Source organism: Peromyscus maniculatus, chromosome 1 (assembly GCF_049852395.1).
Source record: "Peromyscus maniculatus bairdii isolate BWxNUB_F1_BW_parent chromosome 1, HU_Pman_BW_mat_3.1, whole genome shotgun sequence".
Classification (NCBI taxonomy): Eukaryota; Metazoa; Chordata; class Mammalia; order Rodentia; family Cricetidae; genus Peromyscus; species Peromyscus maniculatus.
The window spans coordinates 49,436,420-49,459,275 of record NC_134852.1 but is presented as its reverse complement, the minus strand read 5'-3'; the positions used below and the strand labels follow the sequence as shown (position 1 = coordinate 49,459,275).

The following is a 22,856-nucleotide window of genomic DNA, read 5'->3' as shown; positions in this document are numbered from 1 at the left end:
GACCAAAGGACACACAAACTAGGAAAAACGCAAATATGGGAGATTTAAGGATAATAAGAAACGACGAATATTCTAGTGGGGAACAGAATAAGGACACGAACAGGCAATGAACAAAAGGGAAAAAACAGGCAATAAATGTAACAGACAGAAGAAAACATGTTAAAATTCATTCAGATTCTCTAGCATTGACAAAAGAATGAGTGGCAACTATGGAATTTAAAATTTCTAACATACGAGCTGGGGGTGTGGCTCAGTGGCAGAGCCCCTGCACGGCCTGACCAACACTGCAGGAGGGATAAATGGCAATGGAGTTGAAAACTGCTTTGGAAATGGCCTGGCTAGTTTTCACATCGACTTGACTTTGACACAAGTTAGACTCAGCTGATAGGAGAAAACTTCGCTTGAGGAATTGCCTCCATAAGACCGGCTGTGGGCCAGTCTGTAGTGGATTTTCCTAATTAGAGATTGACATGGGCAGGCCCAGTTACCGTGAGCTGTGCAACGGCTGGGTCCTGGCTGCTATAAGAAAGCAGCCTGAGGAAGCCGTGAGGAGCAAGCCAGTAAGCAGCACCCCTCCACGGCCTCTGCATCAGCTCCTGCCTCCAGGTTCCTGCCCTGCTTGAGTTCCTGCCCTGACTTCCTTCGGTGATGAACACTGATATGGAGGAAAACAGGCCTTTTCCTCCCCAAGCTGCTTTTGTTCATGGTGTTTCATCACAGCAATAGAAACCCTAACTAATACAGAAGTGGATTTAAATAAACATCTTGGGTGCTGGAGACTTGTTGTTCTTACAAAGGACTCAGGTTCCATTTCCAGCTCTCACATGGTGACTTAAACTGTCTGTAACTCCAGTTCCAGGGAACCGGATGTCCTCTTCTGACCTCCGAGGGCACCAGGCACATGCATGTGGTGTACTTATGAAAAGGTTCAGGACATGGTAACGGAAGAGCAGCTACTTCCCCAACAGCACATGGATCTTGCTTGGTTTTGTAAAGCTACATATGACTGCTTGAGGGCAACCATGTGGAGACAGCTACATTCAGACAGCAAGATAAACACTGTCATCTGTGCTACTCTCGGGAAGAGGAAGTTGGGAGAAGTAGTTTTCCCTTCTCTTTAAAATTTGTCTTTAATTTTCAGGGTTGCTATTTTTTCTGACATGATTTCATAAAATGGACAATCTTCAAAGTCTTTTTTTTTTTTTTAAATTAAAAACAAAATAAAACAAACCAAAATGGGGCTGGAACAATGGCTCAGCAGTTAAAGAGCACTTTCTGCTCTTGCAGAGGACCCAGGTTCAGTTCCTATCACCCACATGTCGGTTCCCAACCGTCTGTAACTCCAGTTCCAGGGAACCCGATACCCAAGTCTGACCTCCGAGGACATCAGGCACACCAGCAGTGTGTATACACACATGTGGGCCAAACACATGAAAATAAAGAAATCTTTAAAAGCAAACAAGAAACAATCTAAGGCCGGTGAGGCAGCCCAGGGAGGAAGGGCATTGCTGCCAGGCCGGATGACCTGAGTCTGATTTCTGCAATACATGAAGTGAGAAGAGGAAGAGGCCTGCTGGTTGTTCTTGGACCTTCACTGCATACACCATTGAGTCACCACACATACACAGTAACTAAATAAACACAATTTAAAAAAAGAAAGGCACAACCTAACATAAGTTTTAACTGGGTAACACCATCAGAAACTACTCCAAATTACCTAGCAGGCATTGGCTCCCGTCAATTTAGCTGAATGGCCTGGCTCTCCAACAAAGACATCTTTTATCTTATTAAACAGCTTTTTCTGCTATCTATTAGCTCTGGCTGCTAAGAATTCATGCGGCTACAAAGGATTAATTATGTCCGATACTGAAAATGGCTGACAGGTGTGGAGTTTTTCAAGCTTACTTTAAAAATTTTCACCACATTTAATTACAAAATGTGACCAGGGGGCACTTAGCAACTGTTCAACGTTATATAAAGGTTTCACCAAGTTCTCATTTTTTTTCTCCTCCCCCTCCATTCCTACCCACCCCCAAAATAAAGCAAAAGAGATAACTTCAGGAATTTGGTTGAATATAAAATGTTGAATTTCTTTCTCAAAGACTCTAGTGAAATGAGACTCAGGCAAGGTAAGGTGCCAGGCGGCACAGCACACTCAAGCCAGACCGGCTATTAGAGAAAGAGGTGGTGAGGGGGGCAGGAAGGCACCAGAGGACCTGACCACACTGCCGCCCATAAGTTAACCAACAGACAGCTTTACCAAGCTCTCTCACAGATGACAGCTGAAAAGCCGATATAACCAAAGTATAATCAGAATATCTGCTGCTGAAACAAGTGTCCTTCCTAAGTCTCACTAATTTTTTTTTTACCCTTTTAGATTGTGACATATGCTAATACGCAGAAGGAAAAGTAATCCAAAGTGCTACTTTAGCTCAAATCACCTACCAGATGGCAATTTCTTTTCCAACTTCTCATTTTCTTTTGGTGATAGAAAATCCTCAGAAACTTCTATGGTTTTTGTCTCTTTTCTTTGCCGGATGTACATCATGATGTCAAAGATTCATGTGCATTGTTCTTCCAACAACTCCTACAAACAACACCAGATAAATGCCCCACCGATATGTCAGCACCCCTTTTACCCAATACACTCTTATGCTCTTATGTACTTAAATGGCTTGACTCAAGTCCGCTGTCAGCAGACCCTCCCATATAATTCTTAAGCAGCCTTTAAAGACACAACACAAATATTTAACTCAACCATATTTATGAGGCACCTGTTCTGCAGCGGGCACTTCCAGGAGTCAGGGATGCAGGTGAGCCACAAGAAGAAGCCCAGCCCTTCTTCCAGGAAGCCATCTTGGATGCTCAAAGTCTTGGGATATTTTCCTTAACCGAATCCGCAACACTAACTATGCGATTGTTGCGTGACACAGTTTTACACTATTTTCTACAGTTCCTACAGAAAGTAGTGGGTCTGATTCTCCCACAGAACTGACCACGTGGGAGGGATTCCTAGTAAACTTGTGGCAGCCAGATTTTGAAGAACTGAAACATTGTTCTTTGATACCTGAATTTTAGCACCTATGTTCTTTGAAACACTCAGGGCTAAGCTACACGCCTCAGTGTCAAAGGCAGCGGGGCTACGGCAATCAGGGTGGCTGCTCTCCCTGGGGAGCAGCAGTGGGTGTAGCTGCGGGAGCAGTTACCTAGTTTGGAAGCTGTGAGGGGGAGGCGGGGGTGTGGTGGCGGTGAGTAAGCTGGCTCCAGTCCCCCGAGAACATCTTGCCTCGTTCCTCTGAATAATGAACAGCGTTTTACTAATTATCTATTAAAGACGAGGAGTAGCGAGACGCGACTGTTTGGGCAGCTAATCCAACCTGCACTCTAGGTTCCAATGTTTACCTAACGGTAAGCCACTTGCTCAATACAACAGAGGAAGCCAACAACACACAACGTTTTTGTTAAGATTTGTTCATTCAAAAATAATGAGAAGGAACGCAGACTTAAATGCTGTGCCTGAAGGCACAAGAAACGAAGAAAGTGGGGGCGAAAAGGGGGGGGGATCTTTTCAAAGTCTTGCAGCCACAGCTGGGATCCTGTCCCCTCTTGGGGAGTCAACGCCCGTCCTAGCCCTAAGCGGGGCAGGGGACATAGAGGGTCCATCTGCATCCACCCTGAGCCTGTTGAGACAGAAAGTTAACAAACACTCCAGGTGCTAATTACGATACGCGATGTTGCGATATGATGGCAACAACCCCAGGAACTAGGAAACAAAAAGTTGCTCTGGCCAGCGGGACGCAAAGCCCCGGCCAGACTTTAGCAAGGGACCAGCAGGCAGCACCAGGACTGCCGATCGGGGTGCGCGCCGCCACCGTGCACCTGGAGCCACTCCCCTGCGCACCTGGCGAGCCCACGAGGGGGCCAGGTGCCGGCCCAGCCCCGGAACGTCGAGGCACTGGCTCCGGCTCCGACATGCTCCCTCCCACGCCCCGCCCACGTGTCCCACAGACACGGCTCGTCCAGTTGCCTCGCGGCCCGACCCGCGGCTACAGACCTGCGGCCTCAGCAGTCCTCGCGGGCGGCTTGGGATTGCCAAAGAAGCACGCCGGACACCCAGGCCTTGGGGACGCGCCCACACCACGGTCTAGAGCAAGGTGGAGACCGAGAGGACCCAGCGGCCGATGGCTCTGTGAGGCGCGGTGCAAGGCTGGGCCTGGGGGGCGTCTACAGCCCCTGGAAGGGGCGCGCCGGGGAGGCCGGGCCGCTGCCGCTGCATTCATTGGTCCAGGGAGCTGTTCGTCCACACAAGGCTCCGCCCCCGCCTCCCGCGCTGCCCCGCCCCGTCTCGTGCGGCGCAGACCGGAAGGAAGAGGCGCACTTCCGCTCGGAGCCTTGCTAGGCGTGCTGCATTCGCTGGCCGTTCTTAAGCTTGGTCAGTTTCTGTCCTCGGAGGCCCTGCTGCCCGGAAGGATGGTCACCCACTCTCGGGGGGTGGTGGGGGCTTTACCAGCTCTGCCTCCTGTCCCCAGTGTCCACCTATCTGTGCTTTAGACGTTTAGCGACAGAACCTGCAGCTACGTTTGCGTCTCGAAAGACACGCCCTCCCACCCCCAACCCACCCTCGCCCATCCCCATCCCGGGTTGTTTATGCTCTGGGCTTTACTCTTCTTTTCCTTAACACGCTGCTCTGGTGTTGAGTCCTGGTGTTACTCTTATCTTTAAATTGCTTTTTTTAAAGCCTTTTTTTCTTTGAGACAGGGTCTCGCCATGTAGCTCTGGCTGGCCTGGATGTCTGCCTCTGCCTCCTGAGTGCTGAGATTAAAAGTGGGCTCTATTGTACCCTGATAGAGTTTTAGTAATGGATGGCCCTCTGGGATCAGTACCTATGAAAAGGTGCCCTGCCATCCAATTCCAACAAAAATTGCTCCATCCACCCTGCCTTTCTTAGTTTACCAGTCTCAGCTAGATCGTTTTCTACTTTGGATATCAACTGTAAATACCAAAAACACACTGCTCAGAATGCTCTCTTGTTAGATAGGGTCTTTTTTCCCTTTCTCCCCTTAAAGTGACTTGGGGGAAATGTAGGTGCTGTGAGGTGTGTCCCTAGGGGAACAGTATTCTGCTGCTGCCTGACTTACGAAAGAAAAAAAGAAAGGAAAAGGGAAGGGAGGACGACTGCTCCTAGGTTAGGTGGAGGGGAAGGTTTATTGTAGGTACATGGGAGAGCACAGCCAGAGGCAGGAACCTCTGGGAGAGTCCAGAGTGGACGTGACCCTGAGTCATGTGGGGAGAGGGGGAGGGGAAGAGGGGAAGGAGAGAGGAGAACCAGGTGCAGCAGCCAGGAGGCCCAAAGGCACAGAAAGAGCGGGTAACCAAATAGGTAGGGACAGAGGGATGCAGGAAGAACCTGACTGCAACGTCCGCTCTGGTGTGTGAAGTAGGCACCTCCGCCTTTTGTCCGCTTTGGTGTGTGAAGTAGGCACCTCCGCCTTTTGTCTCGGGTTTGAAACCCAACAATTTCTTTGACACGAGGCAAGAACTGTCCTGAGAACATCAAGTTGTACCCTTCTCATAGGAATTAGGCGCCTGCTGCTGAGAGTTGGAGTCTTAGTTCATGGAGTATGCCTGTAGTCCCACTACCCAGGAGGCTGCAGCAGGAGGATGGCAACTCCAACTCTTGCTTGGGCTGCATGCAGAGACATACAGTACTGATTGTCACAAAAATACAATAAGGCAATGAGTTGTAGTGAATCAGAACAGAAAGACAGGGAAAATTATGGGGAAAGGAAAAGGAATCCCCCATCCCATCCCAGATCTAGATGAAGCCTCTCCCCAACTGTACACAGGAATTCCAGCACACACACAAACAACACTTTCTATAAACTAAAGGCTGCCAACATAGAAATGATATTCCTCTCATGGGTAGCTATCTGATGTTAAAATAGCAGTGACCCACGCTGAAGACCTGAATGTATTTGACTTTTGTTTGGGTCTCATTCATTTCCCCCAGATACCTGGGAATCTCAAGGAAGACACTTACCATTTGATTACAGCAAAGATATCCTACCTTAGGGCTGCAGAGATGGTTCAGCAGTAAAGAGCTCTTGCTGCTTCTGCAGAGGACTAAGGTTTGGTTCCAGAACCCGTGTGGTAGCTCACACCATCTGTGACTCCCATACCAGGGGATCCAATGCCCTTTTCTGACCCCCCAGGGCATCAGGTATTCATGAGGTCCACATACTTGTAGGCAAAGCACTCATTAAAAAATATAAGTAAGGGGCTGCCTGTCAAATGGCTAAGCACTTAAGAGCACTCCTGCCCCTCTGGAGGGCCAGGGTTAGATTCCCAGTACTCATATCCCAGTAACCTGTCTCAGGGGATCTGATGCCCTCTTCTGGCCTCAGCAGGCAATGCATATATATGGTACCCAGACATATAGGCACGGCACTCATATACATAAGTCTTTTAAAAAATTTAATAAATAAATAAAAACAAGTCTTTAAAAAAGTATTAACTTGCCGGGTGGTGGTGGCGCACGCCTTTAATCCCAGCACTCGGGAGGCAGAGCCAGGCGGATCTCTGTGAGTTCGAGGCCAGCCTGGGCTACCAAGTGAGTTCCAGGAAAAGGCGCAAAGCTACACAGAGAAAACCTGTCTTGAAAAACCAAAAAAAAAAAAAAAAAAAAAAGTATTAACTTGAGTGATAGCCACAGAGGTGAAGAAAACTCAGCACAACCTGAGATATTTAGGTGCTCCATGCAGCTGGAGTCACTGTGGGTGTCTGTACAGATTATGTAAGAGGGAGGAAGCGAGGCCAGCGCCTAGGTTTCTGACTTGAGCAATCAGGCCAGTGGGGCACACCAAAAGAAAAGCAGGCTTGGGCTGTGTAATAACCTGAAGGAGGGTTTCTCATAGGCAGAGGTGGTTCTGCCCAGGATACTGCTGAGATCAGTCAAAGCTCACCTGGTGCTGTCTGAACGGCCACTGTGTGGCTGACAAGGGGCTGCCTCAGAGGCCAGTAGCTGCTCACAGGGCTTTCTGCACAGACTGCTGGAATAGCCTCAAGACATAAGCACTGGAATCTGAGGCTTCTGAGGTGTCTGTGGTAGAGGGAGGGCAATGAAGGGAAGAGCCAGTGGCATGGTGACTAGGATGTGCAGAAAAGAAATGGCGGCACAGGGTGGTCTTCTCCCTGGGCCTGGGGGATGCAGCCATGCACATTCCAGGCAAGTCTTTCACACTCAGTCAATCCTTTCTCAGAGCTACGCCCTGGGATGTTTTATCAACCCCCTCCATGCACTTCCTGCTTCCTTTCTTTGTCCAACTTGCAGTGAGCAGCTCTCTCCACATATCCTACGGCTGTGAGGATGCTCTGCCTCTAAGGACTGTGGACAGAACCCATGGAGCCGTGAGCCAAAATAAGTACTTTCCTCCTTAAGGTGTCCTGCCAGGTCTGGTCACAGTGGTAAAACGCTAACTCAATGTCCTTCTGTCCTTCTGTCTCCTGAGGCTACAGCACAGTGTCAGCCTTCTGTTGGATTGCTCGCTTAGGGGAGAAGTTCAGTGGTTATACTGAGGCTACTCCAACAGCCTGTGGAGAGAGCCCTGAGAGCAGCAACTGGCCTCTAGCCAGACACCTGCCAGCCATGGAGTGAGCTATTGTGTTAACACATCAGACAGCTGTGTTAGGTATCACACAACTTAGGTCAGCGTTGACTGGTATCAGGATTGGTTCTCGGCAGAATCACCTCTGCTTGTGACTCTCACACACTGGAACTCTCAGGACAGTGGATGCATCTTGTTGTTGTGAAGGTTAGGGTTGGGGGTATGTTATACAGCGATAGATACATCAGTACAATACTAATCACCCATACGGATATGTCATGATGTATCTGCTCCCACTGAGCTAGACATCTAGGTTGTTTCTGATATATTATGTGTATGAAGGTTTTGCCTGCATGAATGTCTGTGCACTGTGCACTACAAGCATGCCTGATGCCCCAGGAGGCCAGAACAGGGTATTGGATCCTCTGGAACTGGAGTTACAAATGGTTCTGAGCCACCATGTTGGTGCTGGGAACTGAACCCAGGTCTCTGCAAGGGCAGCAAGGGCTCTTAACCACTGAGCCACCTCTCCAGCCCCTGTCTTTTTGTTGTTTGTCTTTTGAGACAGGATCTCTGTAGCTCAGGCTGGCCTGGAACTGTCTATGTAGACCAGGTTAGCCTCCAAGAGATCCATCTGTGTTTGCTTTCCCAGTGCTAAGATTAAAGACATGTACCACCATACCCAGTCTGTTTCTGGTTTTATGCAATTTTAAGCAATGCTGTAAGAACATTCTTAGATATATACAATTCTTTAGGAAATGTTTCTAGAAATAGAATAGAAAAACCTCATGTTCTAATTTGTGATAAAAGTTGGCAAACTACATCCCAAAAGGCTGAACACTTCCATTACTTTAATTTTTATTACCACTTTGTATTACAGCTAGTATTTCTCTGTACCTTTGCCAACAGTGGACATATTTAATCTTTGCCAGTGTAAATGAAAACTCATCTATCATTATCTTCCGGGATTTTTAGGGTAGGACATGGCCTGCTGGGATGACACACAAGACTTTCCACACGCTGGCAAATGCTCTACCATTTTTTGTAGCCCTACTCCTCACTCTTTCATTTTTGCAGCATAACCTTGAGTCAGGATAGCCCAGGCTAGCCTTGAACTCATCATGTAGTCCAGGCTAGCTGTGAACTCAGGATCATTCTGCCTTATCCTTCCAAGCACTAGAATTATAGATGGGTAACACCACGCCCCATGTATATATTTATCAGGTAAAGATGATGATATCGGGGTTTCTAATTATTTATTTTTACTATGATCGATCCTTTTATATTTGTTGTCCTGCTCAGGTATTTAATTTCTTGTGAAATTATCATTTGTTCGGTGTGACTGTTTAATTACTGTTTGTCATATACATCACAGATAGCATCTCATTATTCTATTATCTGTTGTGTGTCTCCTGCTATGTAGAAAATTTCTAGTTTTATATGATTAAATTTGTCATCTATTTATTTATTTATTTTTATATGCATTGGTACTTTGACTGCATGTATGTCTGTGTGAGGGTAACAGGTCCCCAGGAGCTGGAGTTATAGACCGTTGTGAGCTGAAATGTAGGTGCTGGGAATTGAACTCAGGTCCTCTGGAAGAGTACCCAGTGCTCTTAACCCCTGAGCTAACCCGCCAGCCCCCATAAATATGTCATTCTTATAGCTCATAATGTTTACAAGTTCTCTCATTTCAAGATCAATTTTTCCTGAGTACTTTTTTCTAGTATTTTAAATACAAAATATTTTTGCAGTGGGTAGCTGTTCTAGCTATGATCTTGAATCACCACGCCTAGTGAGGTAACAGGTAACTGTTATACCTGCCTATGACCTTGAAGTCCAGTAGGAACCCTTCAGACCTGGGATGCACATATTTGGTGTTCTCTCTCTTCACTCCCTCATGGTTTTGGATGCTGGGGAAGACCAGGCAGATCTGAGACAGAAGAACAGCGTGGGACCATGCCTCACCTTTCCAGGACCCTGTGACAAATTCCTCTAGTCTGTCTTGTGAGTTTTCTTTCCCAAATGAATTTCTTTGCCCTTAAAGCAGATTCCATGGATTTCTCCCACTAATTTTTTTTTTTGAGGGAAGGGTGGTGGTTCAAGACAGGGTTTCTCTGTGTAGCCCAGACTAGCCTGGAACTCACTCTTTAGACCAGATTGGCCTTAAACTCAGAGATCTACCTGCCTCTGTGTCCCAGTGCTGGGGTTAAAGGTGTGTGCCACCACTGCCTGGCTTCAGAATTTTTTAATATGGAATGAGAGCTAACACAATCTTTTTCTAATTGTACCATTATTTCATGACCCTCACTTGGATGCTCTAAATGACTTATACTGCATAATAAATTCTCATGGGTTTACAGCCAGTTTGTGAACTATTATATTTAAATTATTTTTTAAACCCAAATTATGCTGTCTTTTTAAAGAGTTTGTGTGTATATGTGTGCCTGCAGTGCCCATGGATACCAGAAGAGGGTGATGGATTCCCCCAGAACTGGAGTTAGAGGCAACTGTGAGCCTCCATGTGGGTGCCTCAAACCAAACCTGTGTCCTCTACAGGAAGATCAAGTGTTCTAAACCACTGAGCTATTACCTAGCCCCTGTTTAAATTCTCTTTAAAAAGAACCAAGGGTGCATGTCTATAATCCCAGCACTTCAGAGGCTAAGGCAGAAGGGATAATAGATAGGGGCTGGAGAGATAGCTCAGTGATTAAGAGCCAATACTGCTCTTGCAGAGGACTAGTCAGGTTCCCAGCACCCACATCAGCCGCTCACAACCACCTACAACTCTAGTTCCAGGGCACTGTTGAGTCTCTGAGGGTACCTGTGTTCACACACCCCTCCTCCCACACACACAATTTAAAAATAATAAATGCTAGAGTTCTTGCCTATGTGCACAAGGCCATCAAGAAAACATACAGCCTACAGAACCAGCAGTGCCATAAGACTGAAAGTACTGTCCCTTTGTAGAAGAATGCCCTTTTAAGTCTGAGAGAGCAGTCGATTTTTAAGCATGACAAATGGTTCAGCTACACTGTATATTGTTTCAATAAACTTTATAATAATTTTCCAGGTTCTGTGAAACCATTCATGATAATCATTATTACAATGGAATAAAACACATAGAAATGGGGGGCGGGATGTGGTTCTTACAACACAGCCTCCGTGACTGGAGCATATACGTAGTTCAAGACAGTTTGGCTCAGGGCTGTAGAGACAGCTCAGTAACTAAGAGCACTTGCTGTTCTTGCAGAGGACCTGGGTTGGCCTCACTGTCCCGGATCTCCACCTCCCCAGTGCTGGGATTACAGATGTGTCACCAAACCTGCTTTCCATAACCCAGCAGTCATCTCCAGGTTTTTGTCATATGATAATTATTTATCCTTATCCTCTTTCTGTATACAGATAAATATGTTCAACTGAAGTCAGTACAAGTGGAATTCCTAATATTTCCTGCCTTGGTCGTTTCACACCTTCCTTGAGTATGGCTCCCTATCAGAAACCACAGAGATGGAGTCTGTCTTTGGCATTCTTCTCAGCCTGGTTTGGCTCACTAAGTCTTTTGTCATTTTGGTAATGCTGAGAATGAACTCAGGCTTTTATGAATGGCTGACAAGCACTCTACCCCTGAGTCACACCCCAGCCCCTCACTGGGGGATTCTAGGCAGGTGCTCTACCACTGAGCCACACCCCAGCCCCTCACTGGGGGATTCTAGGCAGGTACTCTACCACTGAGCAGTGTTCCCAGCCCTAATACTTATTTCTAAAGGAAGCCATACAATGGTCTCTGAGCTTTGCTGGTGCTCCATTGCATAGGAACTGAAATTGTCCTGGCTTCTCCTTTTCAGCCTCATATTCCAGCCAATGCAACCCCTTCTCTGTGAGTGTCTGTAGACCAGTCATTTTGAAATATTGCTAATATTTTTCTCTTCCTCTGTAAACTTTGTATTAACTAGATTCAGAACGGTTTAAAACTGAATTACATGGGTGGATTGGCACAGGCATGAATGCCAGTAGCTGAGGGTTAAGTTCACAGAGCTTCGAAGCATCTATTTTGTTTCATTTTCTTCCTCCACACCTGCTATTCTTCTTACCTTGACTTCTCTGTGCTTTTTTAAAAATTTCCATCTCTATGGTTACCTCCTACACGTCTTTTCATTTTTCAGGGCTGGAATCAGTGTTGTGTGTTTCTGAATGAGGGGCAAGAATAGTCCAACTATCCAACTGCAGCAGATGAGGGTGCTCAGTCGCACAAGTGTCCCACTTGTTCTCGCTTCTCATCCATCGGTGGCCTCGGCTGGTCCTCCCCGCTTGTCTCTCTCCGGGCGGCCTCGGCTGCTCCTCCCCGCTTGTCTCTCCGGGCGGCCTCGGCTGGTCCTCCCCGCTTGTCTCTCCGGACTACTTGAGTAGCAGCCCCTGTGCAACAGATGGGCCTGGATGCTGAGAGCCCGAAGCAAAGTCTCCCTAGGAACAGAGGTGTAGGCACAGTGTCAGGTTTCAGATCCTTGGTGGGTTCTCTACAGGAAAAAGTAGACCCCTGAGCTGGAAATGGATGTTTCTAGAACTCCCAAGTCCAGACATTTTATCATCCCAGTTTAGTGCTGGGCTAGCTTTTCACCAACATCCTTCAATTGTTCCCCTAAAATCTTGAGAGCCCCTGGATGGGGATGAGCTTGTCTAAGGTGGCGTCTTCCTCCCGCTCTTGCTCGCCTCTTTTCCCTCCATTACATTGATTGCTTGTGTGTGTGGAGGTGAGAGGGTAACTTGTGGGTGTCAGTTCTCACCTTCCATGTGGGTTCCTGGGTCAAACTCTGGCAGTGAGTGTCACGACCCACTGAGCCATCTCCAGGCCAGAGACAGGGTCTCTCAGTCGATCCAGAGCTCACAGATCCAGCTAGTTCGCTCTGTGGCTCCAGTCTCAGACTTCTGTGCGCTGTAATTAGAGGCAGGCCACTGTACCCACCTGGCATTTATGTGGGTTCTGAAGATCCTAACACAGTCTTTATGCTTGCTGCTTCCAGGGCAAGGGCCTTAGCCAATAATCGTCTCCCCAGTCCCTGACGGTGGCTGTGGTGTACTTTAACTATTAAGGGCTCTCTAACCATTCATACATCTTTTGCAGACAATGTCTACTGAAGCTCTTTGCCCATTTTTGAAGGGAGGAATGAAAATTCATTTGGTGCTGATGGGCCATCATGTGCCATCAGCCATATCTCATTACCACAATGTTTCACATGTCCCATAGGGCTACGAGAGAGGCTGGGGACCAAGTCTAGCTGAGCTCACTAAATACCCATTTTGGAGGCTGGAGAGATGGCTCAGTGCTCTCCTCTTCAGAAGACCCAGGTTTGGTTCCCAGCACCTATGTGGTGACTCACAGCCATCTGTAACTCCAGTTGCCAGGTATCTGATGCCCTCTCCTGGCCTCCACAGGCAGTACATATATATGATACACAAACATACATACAGGCAAACCCTCAAACACATAAAACACATAAAACACACACACACACACACACACACACACACACACACACACACACACACACACACACACACAATCTTACCCCTGGGGGATCATTGCTGTATTATAGTTACACACCAGTAAAAGCTGTTGGGTATTGTATTTGCTTTTACTTTTACATAGCTATGACCAAAATATTTTACAAAACAACAGGGCAGGAAGGATTTATTTAGTCCAAAGGTTCAAAGGGTTCAGCCCATAGTTGCTTGGCCAGAACATCACAGCAGGAGCAATGAGTGGAAACAAATTTTCTTTACCTCGAAATGAAGCGGAATCAGAGCCATGATGGAACTGGAGACTACAGAGAACCTTCAAAGTCTGAGTCTCAGTGAACTCTCTCTTCTAATCATGCCCCATCTCTCAACACTTCTAGAACCTCCCAGTGTTTCCAGAACTCCCCAAATAGCATCATAATCTAGAATTCACCACATGCTCCTTGGAATATATTTCATAATCAAACACTAACGGGCACTACTGTGCAGACAGAAATTTATATAATGCATTTCAAAAGCCAGAAGAAAAGACTTGAGAATGCCACCACAAAGAGTTGGTAAATGGGGACAGAGAGATGGCTCATCTGTTAAGAGTGCCTACTGCTCCTGCAGAGGACCGGAGTGTAGTTCCCTGTACTCTCGTCAGGACACTGACCTGTATGTCCAGCTCCAGAGGAGTCACTGCTCTCTTCTGGCCTCTGTGTCATACCTACTGCACTCACATGTCATACCTATATGCATGTTGCCCCCCCACACACACACTTAAAATAAATCAGAGGATGTAGAAATGGCTCAGCAGTTAAGAGCACTTGCTGCTCTTTGAGGGGACCTGGGTTTGATTCCAAGCATGCACATGGCAGCTCACAACCATTTCTAACTCCAGTTCTAGGGGTCTGATGCTCTATCTTGAACTCCAAGGTCACAGGCATCTGTGTGGTGCACAGACATACACATAGGCAAGATAGCCCCACCCCCACACAAGATAAATAAGATAATAATTTTAAAAATCTTTAAAAAGATTTGGTACATGAAGAGATAAATGTTTAATTGATTTAAACAATATGCAGTTGGGCTGGGGGTAAGGAAAAGGTGTGGGAGGGGGGAGAATAGGGGAACCCATGGCTGATATGTAGAACTGAATGGAATTGTAAAATAAAATAAAATTAAAAAAAACAATATGCAGTATATAAATGCACCATCATTTCATAGTATAATTTTTATGTGCTTTTTTGGTTATGTTATAAGTTCTACACTGTGGAAGAGAAGAATGGATGTTGGAGAATATCAGTCTGTCTGCCTCAATTCAAGTGGAAAACATGTTCTACTGAAGGCCAAGGTCAAATGTGTTTTGTGTGATGTACACTAGTAGTCTTGTTTCTTCCACTCTTTGTCAGCATCTTAAGCAGCATGATTAATAAAGCTAGTGTGTGGGAATGGCTTGGAATGGAAGAGCAGAGCCAAAATAACTAAATACCAGTGAATGGTCCAAAGTCAATTAAAAATGACTGATTATCTGGTTTGGTATGAAATGGAGACTCTCTCATTGTACATGCTTTTCTTTTCATGGAAGAATAGACTTTTCTTCAGCATCAGTTCTGAAAACACTGCCACTGAGCCACACCCCCAGCCCCTCACTGGGGGATTCTAGGCAGGGGCTCTACCACTGAGCCACACCCTAGCCCCTCACTGGGGGATTCTAGGCAGGTCTATCGCTGAGTCACACCCCAGCCCCTCACTGGGGGATTCTAGGCAGGTCTATCGCTGAGTCACACCCCAGCCCCTCATTGGGGGATTCTAGGCAGGGGTTCTACCACTGAGCCACACCCCAGCCCCTCACTGGGGGATTCTAGGCAGGTCTATCTCTGAGCCACACCCCAGCCCCTCCCTGGGGGATTCTAGGCAGGGGCTCTACCACTGAGCCATACCCCAGCCCCTCACTGGGGGATTCTAAGCAGGTACTCTATCACTCAGCCACACCTAACAGTTCTGGATTTCTCCTTTTAAACTGAAAATAAAATTTTGTGACATAAGTTCTTCTTGAAGAGCTATCTCCAGGACATAGAAACTCAACTAGTAGGCATTTGTTAAATGATTTAGTAAAGTGGCCGAATAGTGCTGTATAAATGCAAATTACTGGGAGGTCGAGATTCATTGGTCTAACCCTTCAGGTATTTCATACAAGGCAGTGGTGCAGCTGCATCCTGATTCTGCACTTCTTTTCACAGAGACGAATGCTACTGTTGTAGGGTTTTGATAGAATTACGTATCTTTTCCTTTGTGCCTGTCTTCCATACACTCTGTTTGTTTGGTGTATTATACTTTACTGTTGCTGCGATGAAACACCATGACCAAAGCAACTCACAGAATGAAGGGTTTATTGGCTGTTACAGTTCCAGAGGGTAAGAGTCCATCTTGGTGGGGAGGTAGAGCAGCAAGCAGCAGGCGTGGCAGCTGAGGCAGGAAGCCGGGAGCTCACATCTCCAGGTGTAAGCGTGAAGCAGAGAGAGCAAACTGGAAACTGAGTCTTTAAACTACCAAAGCCAACGTCCAGTAGCATCTGTCCTCCAATGAGGCCATACCTCCTAAACACCCGCCAAACAACGCCACTAGCTGCGGACAAAGTGTTGACACACATGTGCCTATGGGGGACATTCTCATCCATTTGGCAAGGTATAACATAGCTGGACAGTGCTGTTGCGCTCTGCTCATTTCATGTTTTTTTTTTTTTATTCTTTGACAGTTTCATTCACAGATACGATGAGTGTTAGTTGTTTTCACCCATTCTCTCTCACACCCCGCCTGCACCCACTGAAGCCATTCTTCTTTTCAACAAGTCCCTCTCATATCCTTTATGTCTGTAACCCACGGAGTTTAATTAGAGTTACCGACATGAGTGTGGGAGCATGCGCAACTGAGCAGTGGCTACACTACTGAAGAAAACATTATCACCCCAGCCCCAGCAGTCATCAACTGCCAACAGTAACTCAGGGAGGCCCTTCTTCCCTTATCCATGATGAGATGCTGGCAGGCCAAATCTTGCGCAGGTAACCACAGCTGCAGGAGCTCATGAATTCGATGGGGATGTTATGTCCAGAAGACATCTTCTTGCTGCACATTACTCTGCACTCTGCGTCTTACACTTTTTTCCCTGCCCCTTCTGCGACACTCCCTGAGACTTGGAGGAGGTGATACGGCTGTCCTGGGATGAGACTTCATATTCCATTATCTTTTATTCTTGCCATTCTGGACAGTTTTTAACCCTTTCCCACTGCAATAATACTCCCACTCAACCCACTCAACCCAGAAGTTGAGACTAGAGTATTGGTGGTAATCCCACCTTGAATAGTGAACAAGAGCTAGGACCTCTCTGTCCTTTGAATCTTTCCTTGAAGATTTAAATTTATTTATTTATGTAGACTCTCTTTGTGGGCCATGACTTGCTGGTGATGTGGAGGCCAGAAGAGGGTGTTGGATCCCCCTGGAACTAGAGTCACAGGTGGTTGGGAGCTGCCTAGTGTGGCTGCTGACAGCTGAGCTCTAGTCCTCGGAAGATCAGCAAGTGCTCTTAACTGTTGAACTATCTGTCAAGCTCCTTTCTCCCTGGCCACTGTAATTTTAAGTGTAAGTGACATCCATAGATGATGGTCAAACACAGGGCTGATTTGTAAAAACAAGATTTATTTTTATTTTATGTATATGAGTGTTTTGCCTATATGTATTTCAGTGTAGCATGTGTATGGGGTTCACAGAGGTAAGAGGGTGTTGGATCCCCAGGAACTGGAGTTACAGATGGTTATGAGAAGTCATGTGGGTGCTGGAAAAAGAACTCAGGCCCCCAGGAAAACCAGCTAGTGCTCTTAACGGCCAAGCCACCTCTCCAGCCCCTGATTTAGTTTTCTTTTCCTCCCTCTGACATTTCCTACTTGATCACTAGGCCCTTTGGTAGAAGGTGGAACACTATTCCCGGCCTGCAGTTCACTGTTCTGCACCAACAGGTTGGCATCTGGACCTCAGGTTTTTGGCTGCTTTGGAGCACAAGTGTCCTGGTGAAGAAATGACCTCTTCCAAGGTTACACTGGCATCCCTTAGAGCCTTTTCACAGCCTGGGGGAGAATGTGTGTATACGTGTGTGTGTGCGCTCGCGCGCAGGTACTCACAGAGGTGAGCAGAGGGCATCAGATCCCCTAGAGGATGCTTTTCCAACCTTTGATTTTCCACACTTGTTTAAACTTTTCTTCTTTTAAGACAGGGTCTCACTGCTGTGGGATGTTCTGTATGTTAAAGGTGTTGCTCTGATTGGTTAATAAATAAAACACCGATTGGCCAGTAGCCAGGCAGGAAGTATAGGCAGGACAAAGAGAGAGGAGAATTCTGGGAAGTGGAAGGCTGAGTCGGAGAGATGCTTCCAGCCACTGCCATGACAAGAAAGATGTAAGGTACCAGTAGTAAGCCACGAGCCATGTGGCAACTTACAGACTACTAGAGATGGGTTAATTTAAGATATAAGAACAGTTAGCAAGAAGCCTGCCATGGCCATACAGTTTATAAGTAATAGCGTCTGTGTGTTTATTTTTATAAGTGGGCTGCGGGACTGCTGGCGTTTGGCAGTAGCTGAAGAAAACTCCAGCTACAGTCTCACTACGGAGCCCTGCCTGGCCTAGAACTCTCTATGTAGAACAGGCTAGCCTCAAACTCACAGACTGTGTTTATACACACTCTTCAATAACTACACTTCCAAACCCAGATGTGCCAAGACTGCCCTCTTGTCCAGGCTGAGGGAACCTTGCTCACTCTCAGTGCAGCTTTTGGTGGATTGGACACATTTGTTCCCCCTCTCCCCCATGCTTCAGATGCAACTCATAGCTGCTGTCCCATCAGCACTATCCATTCTTTCCTGGTGGCTGTCACAAAGAAAAAAATTTCAATTCCCAGATGGGACTTGAGATGGTTCAATGCTTAAGAGCATGTCCTGTCTTCCAGAGATCCTGAGCTTAATTCCTGGGATCCACATCAGGTGGCCCACATCTGACTGTTATTCTAGCTCCAGTGAATCCTACCAGCACCTGTGTGTGTGACTCTTTGTTGGCCTGTGTGTGAACACCCATGACTGTGTGTCCGCACACACAAACAAAAGATTCTGAGACAAAATGAAAGGACCAAGCAGATGACATAATAGGCTGCTCTGTCTTCTCTCAGAGATCAGGCCTCAATTTCAGTTTCCTGAGACTGAAAGCAGTGTCTGGGAAGGCCATGAACAAAAGACATAGTCCTTGCAGTAGCTCCCTTTCTGCATGTAATCTGATCGCTCAAGGTTCAGTTGATTGTTTACTGTCTGGGACCCCTTCCCCCCCACCAAACTTAGAGCTACATGCATGAGTCAAGGATAGAGCCTGGGCCACTGAGTCAGCCGCCACAGTCAGTACGTGCAAGGCCAGTCAGCCTCCATGGCAGCTCAAGGGCAAAGCCTGGGACTTGCCCCAAAATGGATAACTGTAACCCCCAACAAACCCTAGCCAATTAAAAGTTACTAACATGATTGCCACTGGCATAAACCAATCCTGAGTCTGTTCCTATGTAGTCTGTAGATCCCAAGCCCCCTTTACTTTAAAAACCCTGCCCCATTGCTATTCAGGGTCTCTGCTGCTCTGCTGCTGCGTCAGACAGACCTAGAGTCCCGGTTAACTCAGAATAGTAAAAAGACTTTGCATTTGCATCGGATTTGGTCTCTTGGTGGTCTTTGGGGGACTCTGGATGTTTAGCATTTGTAGACTGACCACTGGGTTGCCCCAGGTTGGTGTTCTTAACTGTACAGTGCTACTGGAACTTTAATGCCTGGAATTCTCTGTAGACAAGATTAGTTTCAAATTCTGCCTACTTCTGCCTCCCCAGTGCTAGAGTTAAAGGCATAATCTGCCACATATGGCTTATTTTTGGATGAAAATGAAGGATTAATTTTATTTCAATGTGCCTCTTTGTACGTGTGTGCAGTTGCCTGTAGAGAAGGCATCAGATCCCCCGGAGGTGGCGTAACAGGCAGGTGCTGGGATCCTAACTCAGGTCCACTGGAAGATCAGCAAAGGTCTTAACCACTGACCCATCCCTCCAGCACTAGTTTTTGGGATTTTGAGACAGGGTCTTGCTATGCAGCTCAGATTGGCCTTGAATTCTTGATCCTTTTGCTTTGTCTTCCCAAGTCGGGGGAACCACAGTTGTGTGCCCCAGCTCCTGTCCCCATTGGCTTCGTCTGCATACCTTTTTGTAGAATTTTAGCTGCAGGGAGCAGAAATAAACCCAACTTAAGATTTCAATCACATTCCGCTATACTTTCTCTCACGAGCCTGAAATAAAATTTCTAACACCTTTTGTGATTGGATACACTGAATTTAAATAGGACTGCAGCTATAAACAAAAAGAGCAAGCTGTGGATTGATGTGTCTATTTCAGTGAGCTGCAGCCATGTTATTTCTGAATGTGGAGACTAAAATTAATAAAATGACAAGGAGAAAAAGCCCAAAATTTGGAGATGTGTCCTGTAGTGATAGGTCTTTAAATAACACCAGCAGGTGTTAATAAAAGATCTGAAAAAGTGAGTAACATGCTTTTTTTATTTGTATTTATTTAGAGACAAGTTTGCATCGTATCTCAGGCTAGCCCCCACTCACAGTGAAGTGGAGACTGGGCTTGACCTCCTGATCCTCTTGCCTCTACCTCCCAAGCATTGGAATAACAGCTGTGCACCACAATGCCCAGTGTGTTTTATTTTGGCAAGGGCTTTTCCAGGTCACTGTGTACACACTTAATAGGTAAGAATTTTATTTAGTTTTTTTTTGTGACTTGAGCTTTGAGCCTGGGGTTTTCCATATACCAGACAGGAGCTCTACCATCTCAACAGCCCTAAGAAAACATTTTTATTATTAATTGTCCTTATTTATTTTTATTCTGAGGATGGAACCTAGGGCCTTATGCATGCTGCACACATTGTCTACCACTGAACCACACCCCATCTGTAGTACCAATTTAAAACTGTTTGATAGCAATTTAAAACTGATGCCAATGGCAATGACATGGATATTTATAAGTATTTTGTTTTAATGAAGGGCAGAGCTGAAAAGTAGTGCTCATATCAGAACTGAAATGAAGATGTTTAGTTCTGTTCTATGTCAGTGGGCTGTCACCTCAGATCGAACTGTTTTCCCTGGAATAGTTGGGCCTGAGCTCACAAGGATTCCACACTTTCCGATCTGTGTAAATAAAACTATCGACTTAATTTGAAGAGTTCATGTCGCTGAATGTTACTGTAGAGGTACCCATCATATACTCAACTTTGCAAACTGTTATAGAATAGCACCTTACTCTATATAGTCAGCAACCCAACTAGTATAAATTTGGTTAAGTGGTGCACAAAAAGACCACATCTGATGACTTCATTATAAAGCATGGCATTTCATTATATCGTTTTATAATAGATATCTAAAATCAGACTTTTTAATTTGAAGACCTACTGTAATTTTTAGCAAGGTAAATAGTTCAAAGTGATTGCCTGTTATTGAAAATAACACTCATTAAGCTGGTATACTTTTACCTGTACTTTATGGATCAAGAGATAAACCTAGATACTAAATGTAGTAAGGTACTGCCAGGAAAATGGGCCTTCAGCCTGTAAGACAGTATACCAACTGGGGTCTGCTGCTCATGCTGGAGCCTGAGAGCTACATCCTTTTTACCAAAGCAAGCCGTTGCTTAGTGGTGACCATGAACACACTGGTCAGGGCTGGAGAGCTGGCTCAGGGGTTAAGAATGTCCCCTGTCCTTCCAGGGCACCCACCTGTGCTGCTCACAACTGCCTGGAACTCCAGCTCTTGGAAACCTAATGCCCTCTAATGGCCTCTGTGGGCACTGTATCCATGTGTCATAGATACACTCATAAATAAAAATAAATCCCTAAAAATAACAACAAACCTTCAGACACCAGACTTGTCTGATGCTTTATTGAGCCAGCAGTGCTCTCATTTGACATTCTGGATGGTTGATCTGAAAGAAACCTCTGACTTGTCCTCAGCCCCTTTACAGCAACGACAAAGCTGAGGCCCTCAGCACCAATGGACCTGGCTAAAGGTGGTTCCCTTTGCTGTAGCATAGCTCAGAATCCAGCCAGCGGTCAGCCGGCTCCAGTGACTTTACTGAGCTCATCCAGCACCATGCTGACAGAGGCAAGCTCTGTGACCAAGTCATTACTGAAGGGCCCACAGCACCGAGGAGGAAGCCTGGAAAGTGACAATGGTAAGGCTGATAGGAGGAACCCCAGAGCAAATTGTTTGGCTTTACATGCCTATCGCCTGAAGTACTGACTACAGAGTTTTGAGAACACTGGGAAGAAGGGCAGAGTCAGAAGAGTTGCCAGGAGATGAAGAGGGAGCAAGACATGCTGGAGGGCAGGTAAAGCCACGAACCACATGGCAATACATAGACTAATAGAAATGGGTTAATTAAAGTTGTAAGAGCTAGTTAGTAATAAGCCTGAGCTTTCAGCCAAGTATTTATAATTAATAGTAAGTCTGAATGGATATTGGGAAATGGCTGGCAGAAGAGGGCCGATAGTGGTCCTGATGGAAAGTTCGACTACACAGTAGGCTGTATAAGAGAGTAAAAATGTCAGCTTTGTGAATTATATACATCACCCAAACACAGTAACACACTGTTTCAGAAAAGTTGATAAAAAAGTTCAAAACAGAAATGAGGATGTGGCTGAGATCCAATAAAACTTTATTTATGGAAACAAGTGGTAAGCTGGACTTGAAATGGAGGCCACAGTTTGCTAACCTCTCATCTATACCAGCACTACCCAAGGGAAACAAAATGTAAACCATACATGTGATTTAAGATTTAGTAACCACATTAACATGTGTTGTGATTTGGATATAAGTGGCTGCAAAGGTGCATGTGTTAGGTTTGGCTGTGAGCTTTTGGGAATTGATAGTAACTCAACCATGGATTCACCATTTGATGCTACATCAGGAGGTGGGGAATGGCTGGAGGAAGCAACTCCTAGCTATGCCCTGGGTAAGTCTATCTTGTTGCCTGTCTCACCCCTCTGCTTTCTGGCTACCATTAGCTGTGAAGTCTGAGGTTCCCACCATGATGTCCTGCCTCCCTGCAGTGTGACAGCAAGAGACAGATAATCTTAGACAGAAGCCTCTGAACCCATGGGCCAAATCAACCTTTCTAAAGTTTTTTTAAGTTTTGTTTTTGTTTTTCCAAGACAGGATTTCTCTGTGTAGTCTTAACTGTCCTGGAACTCTCTATAGACCAGGCTGGCCTTGAACTTATTATTAAGACCTACCTGTGCTGTGGGATGGCCCATCTGTATGCTGTGAATGTGTGTTGCTCTCATTGGTTGATAATAAAACTGTTGGCCTATGGCAAGGCAGCATAAGGTTAGGTGGAACTAAGGAGGGGAAGAAGGGTGGAGTCAGGGCAGATGGGAGCCAGCTGCCCAAGGAGCAAGATGTCAGAGAACCAGTAAGCCACAGGCCATGTGGCAATGCATAGATTAATAGAAATGGGTGAATTTAAATGTAAGAGCTAGTTAGTAATAAGCCTGAGCCATTGGCTAAGCATTTATACTTAATATAAGTTTCTGTGTGTTTACTTGGGACCAGAAGGTTAAGACAGAGAAACTCTCTGTCAGGAATTTGGGTACATGTGGGACAAAAAGCTGTGCCTCTGATTACATAT

The 22,856-nt window shown here is 46.0% G+C and overlaps 1 protein-coding gene and 1 long non-coding RNA gene across 3 annotated transcripts in view; both read right to left on the bottom strand.

The window, feature by feature from the left end:
* Positions 1-4,314, bottom strand: part of Dpy19l3 (dpy-19 like C-mannosyltransferase 3) — a 73,288-nt gene extending 68,974 nt beyond the window's left edge. Inside the window, exons 1-2 of the mRNA XM_006985016.4 lie at positions 4,055-4,314; positions 2,446-2,587 (exon numbers count right to left, since the gene is read on the bottom strand). Of these exons, the coding sequence (XP_006985078.1) occupies positions 2,446-2,548 (103 nt within the window). The 5' untranslated portion in view covers positions 2,549-2,587; positions 4,055-4,314. The remainder of the gene's footprint in view (positions 1-2,445; positions 2,588-4,054) is intronic.
* A 7,211-nt stretch (positions 4,315-11,525) lies between these two features.
* LOC121826033 (uncharacterized) lies at positions 11,526-13,856 on the bottom strand. 2 transcript variants are annotated; one of them, XR_006068346.2, is made up of 3 exons: positions 13,386-13,856; positions 12,389-12,537; positions 11,526-12,068 (listed from the first exon to the last, which is right to left on the bottom strand). It is a non-coding gene; the product is annotated as an uncharacterized LOC121826033 (long non-coding RNA). The 2 variants fall into 2 exon arrangements; XR_013053055.1 differs by lacking the exon at positions 12,389-12,537.
* Positions 13,857-22,856: the final 9,000 nt, after the last annotated feature.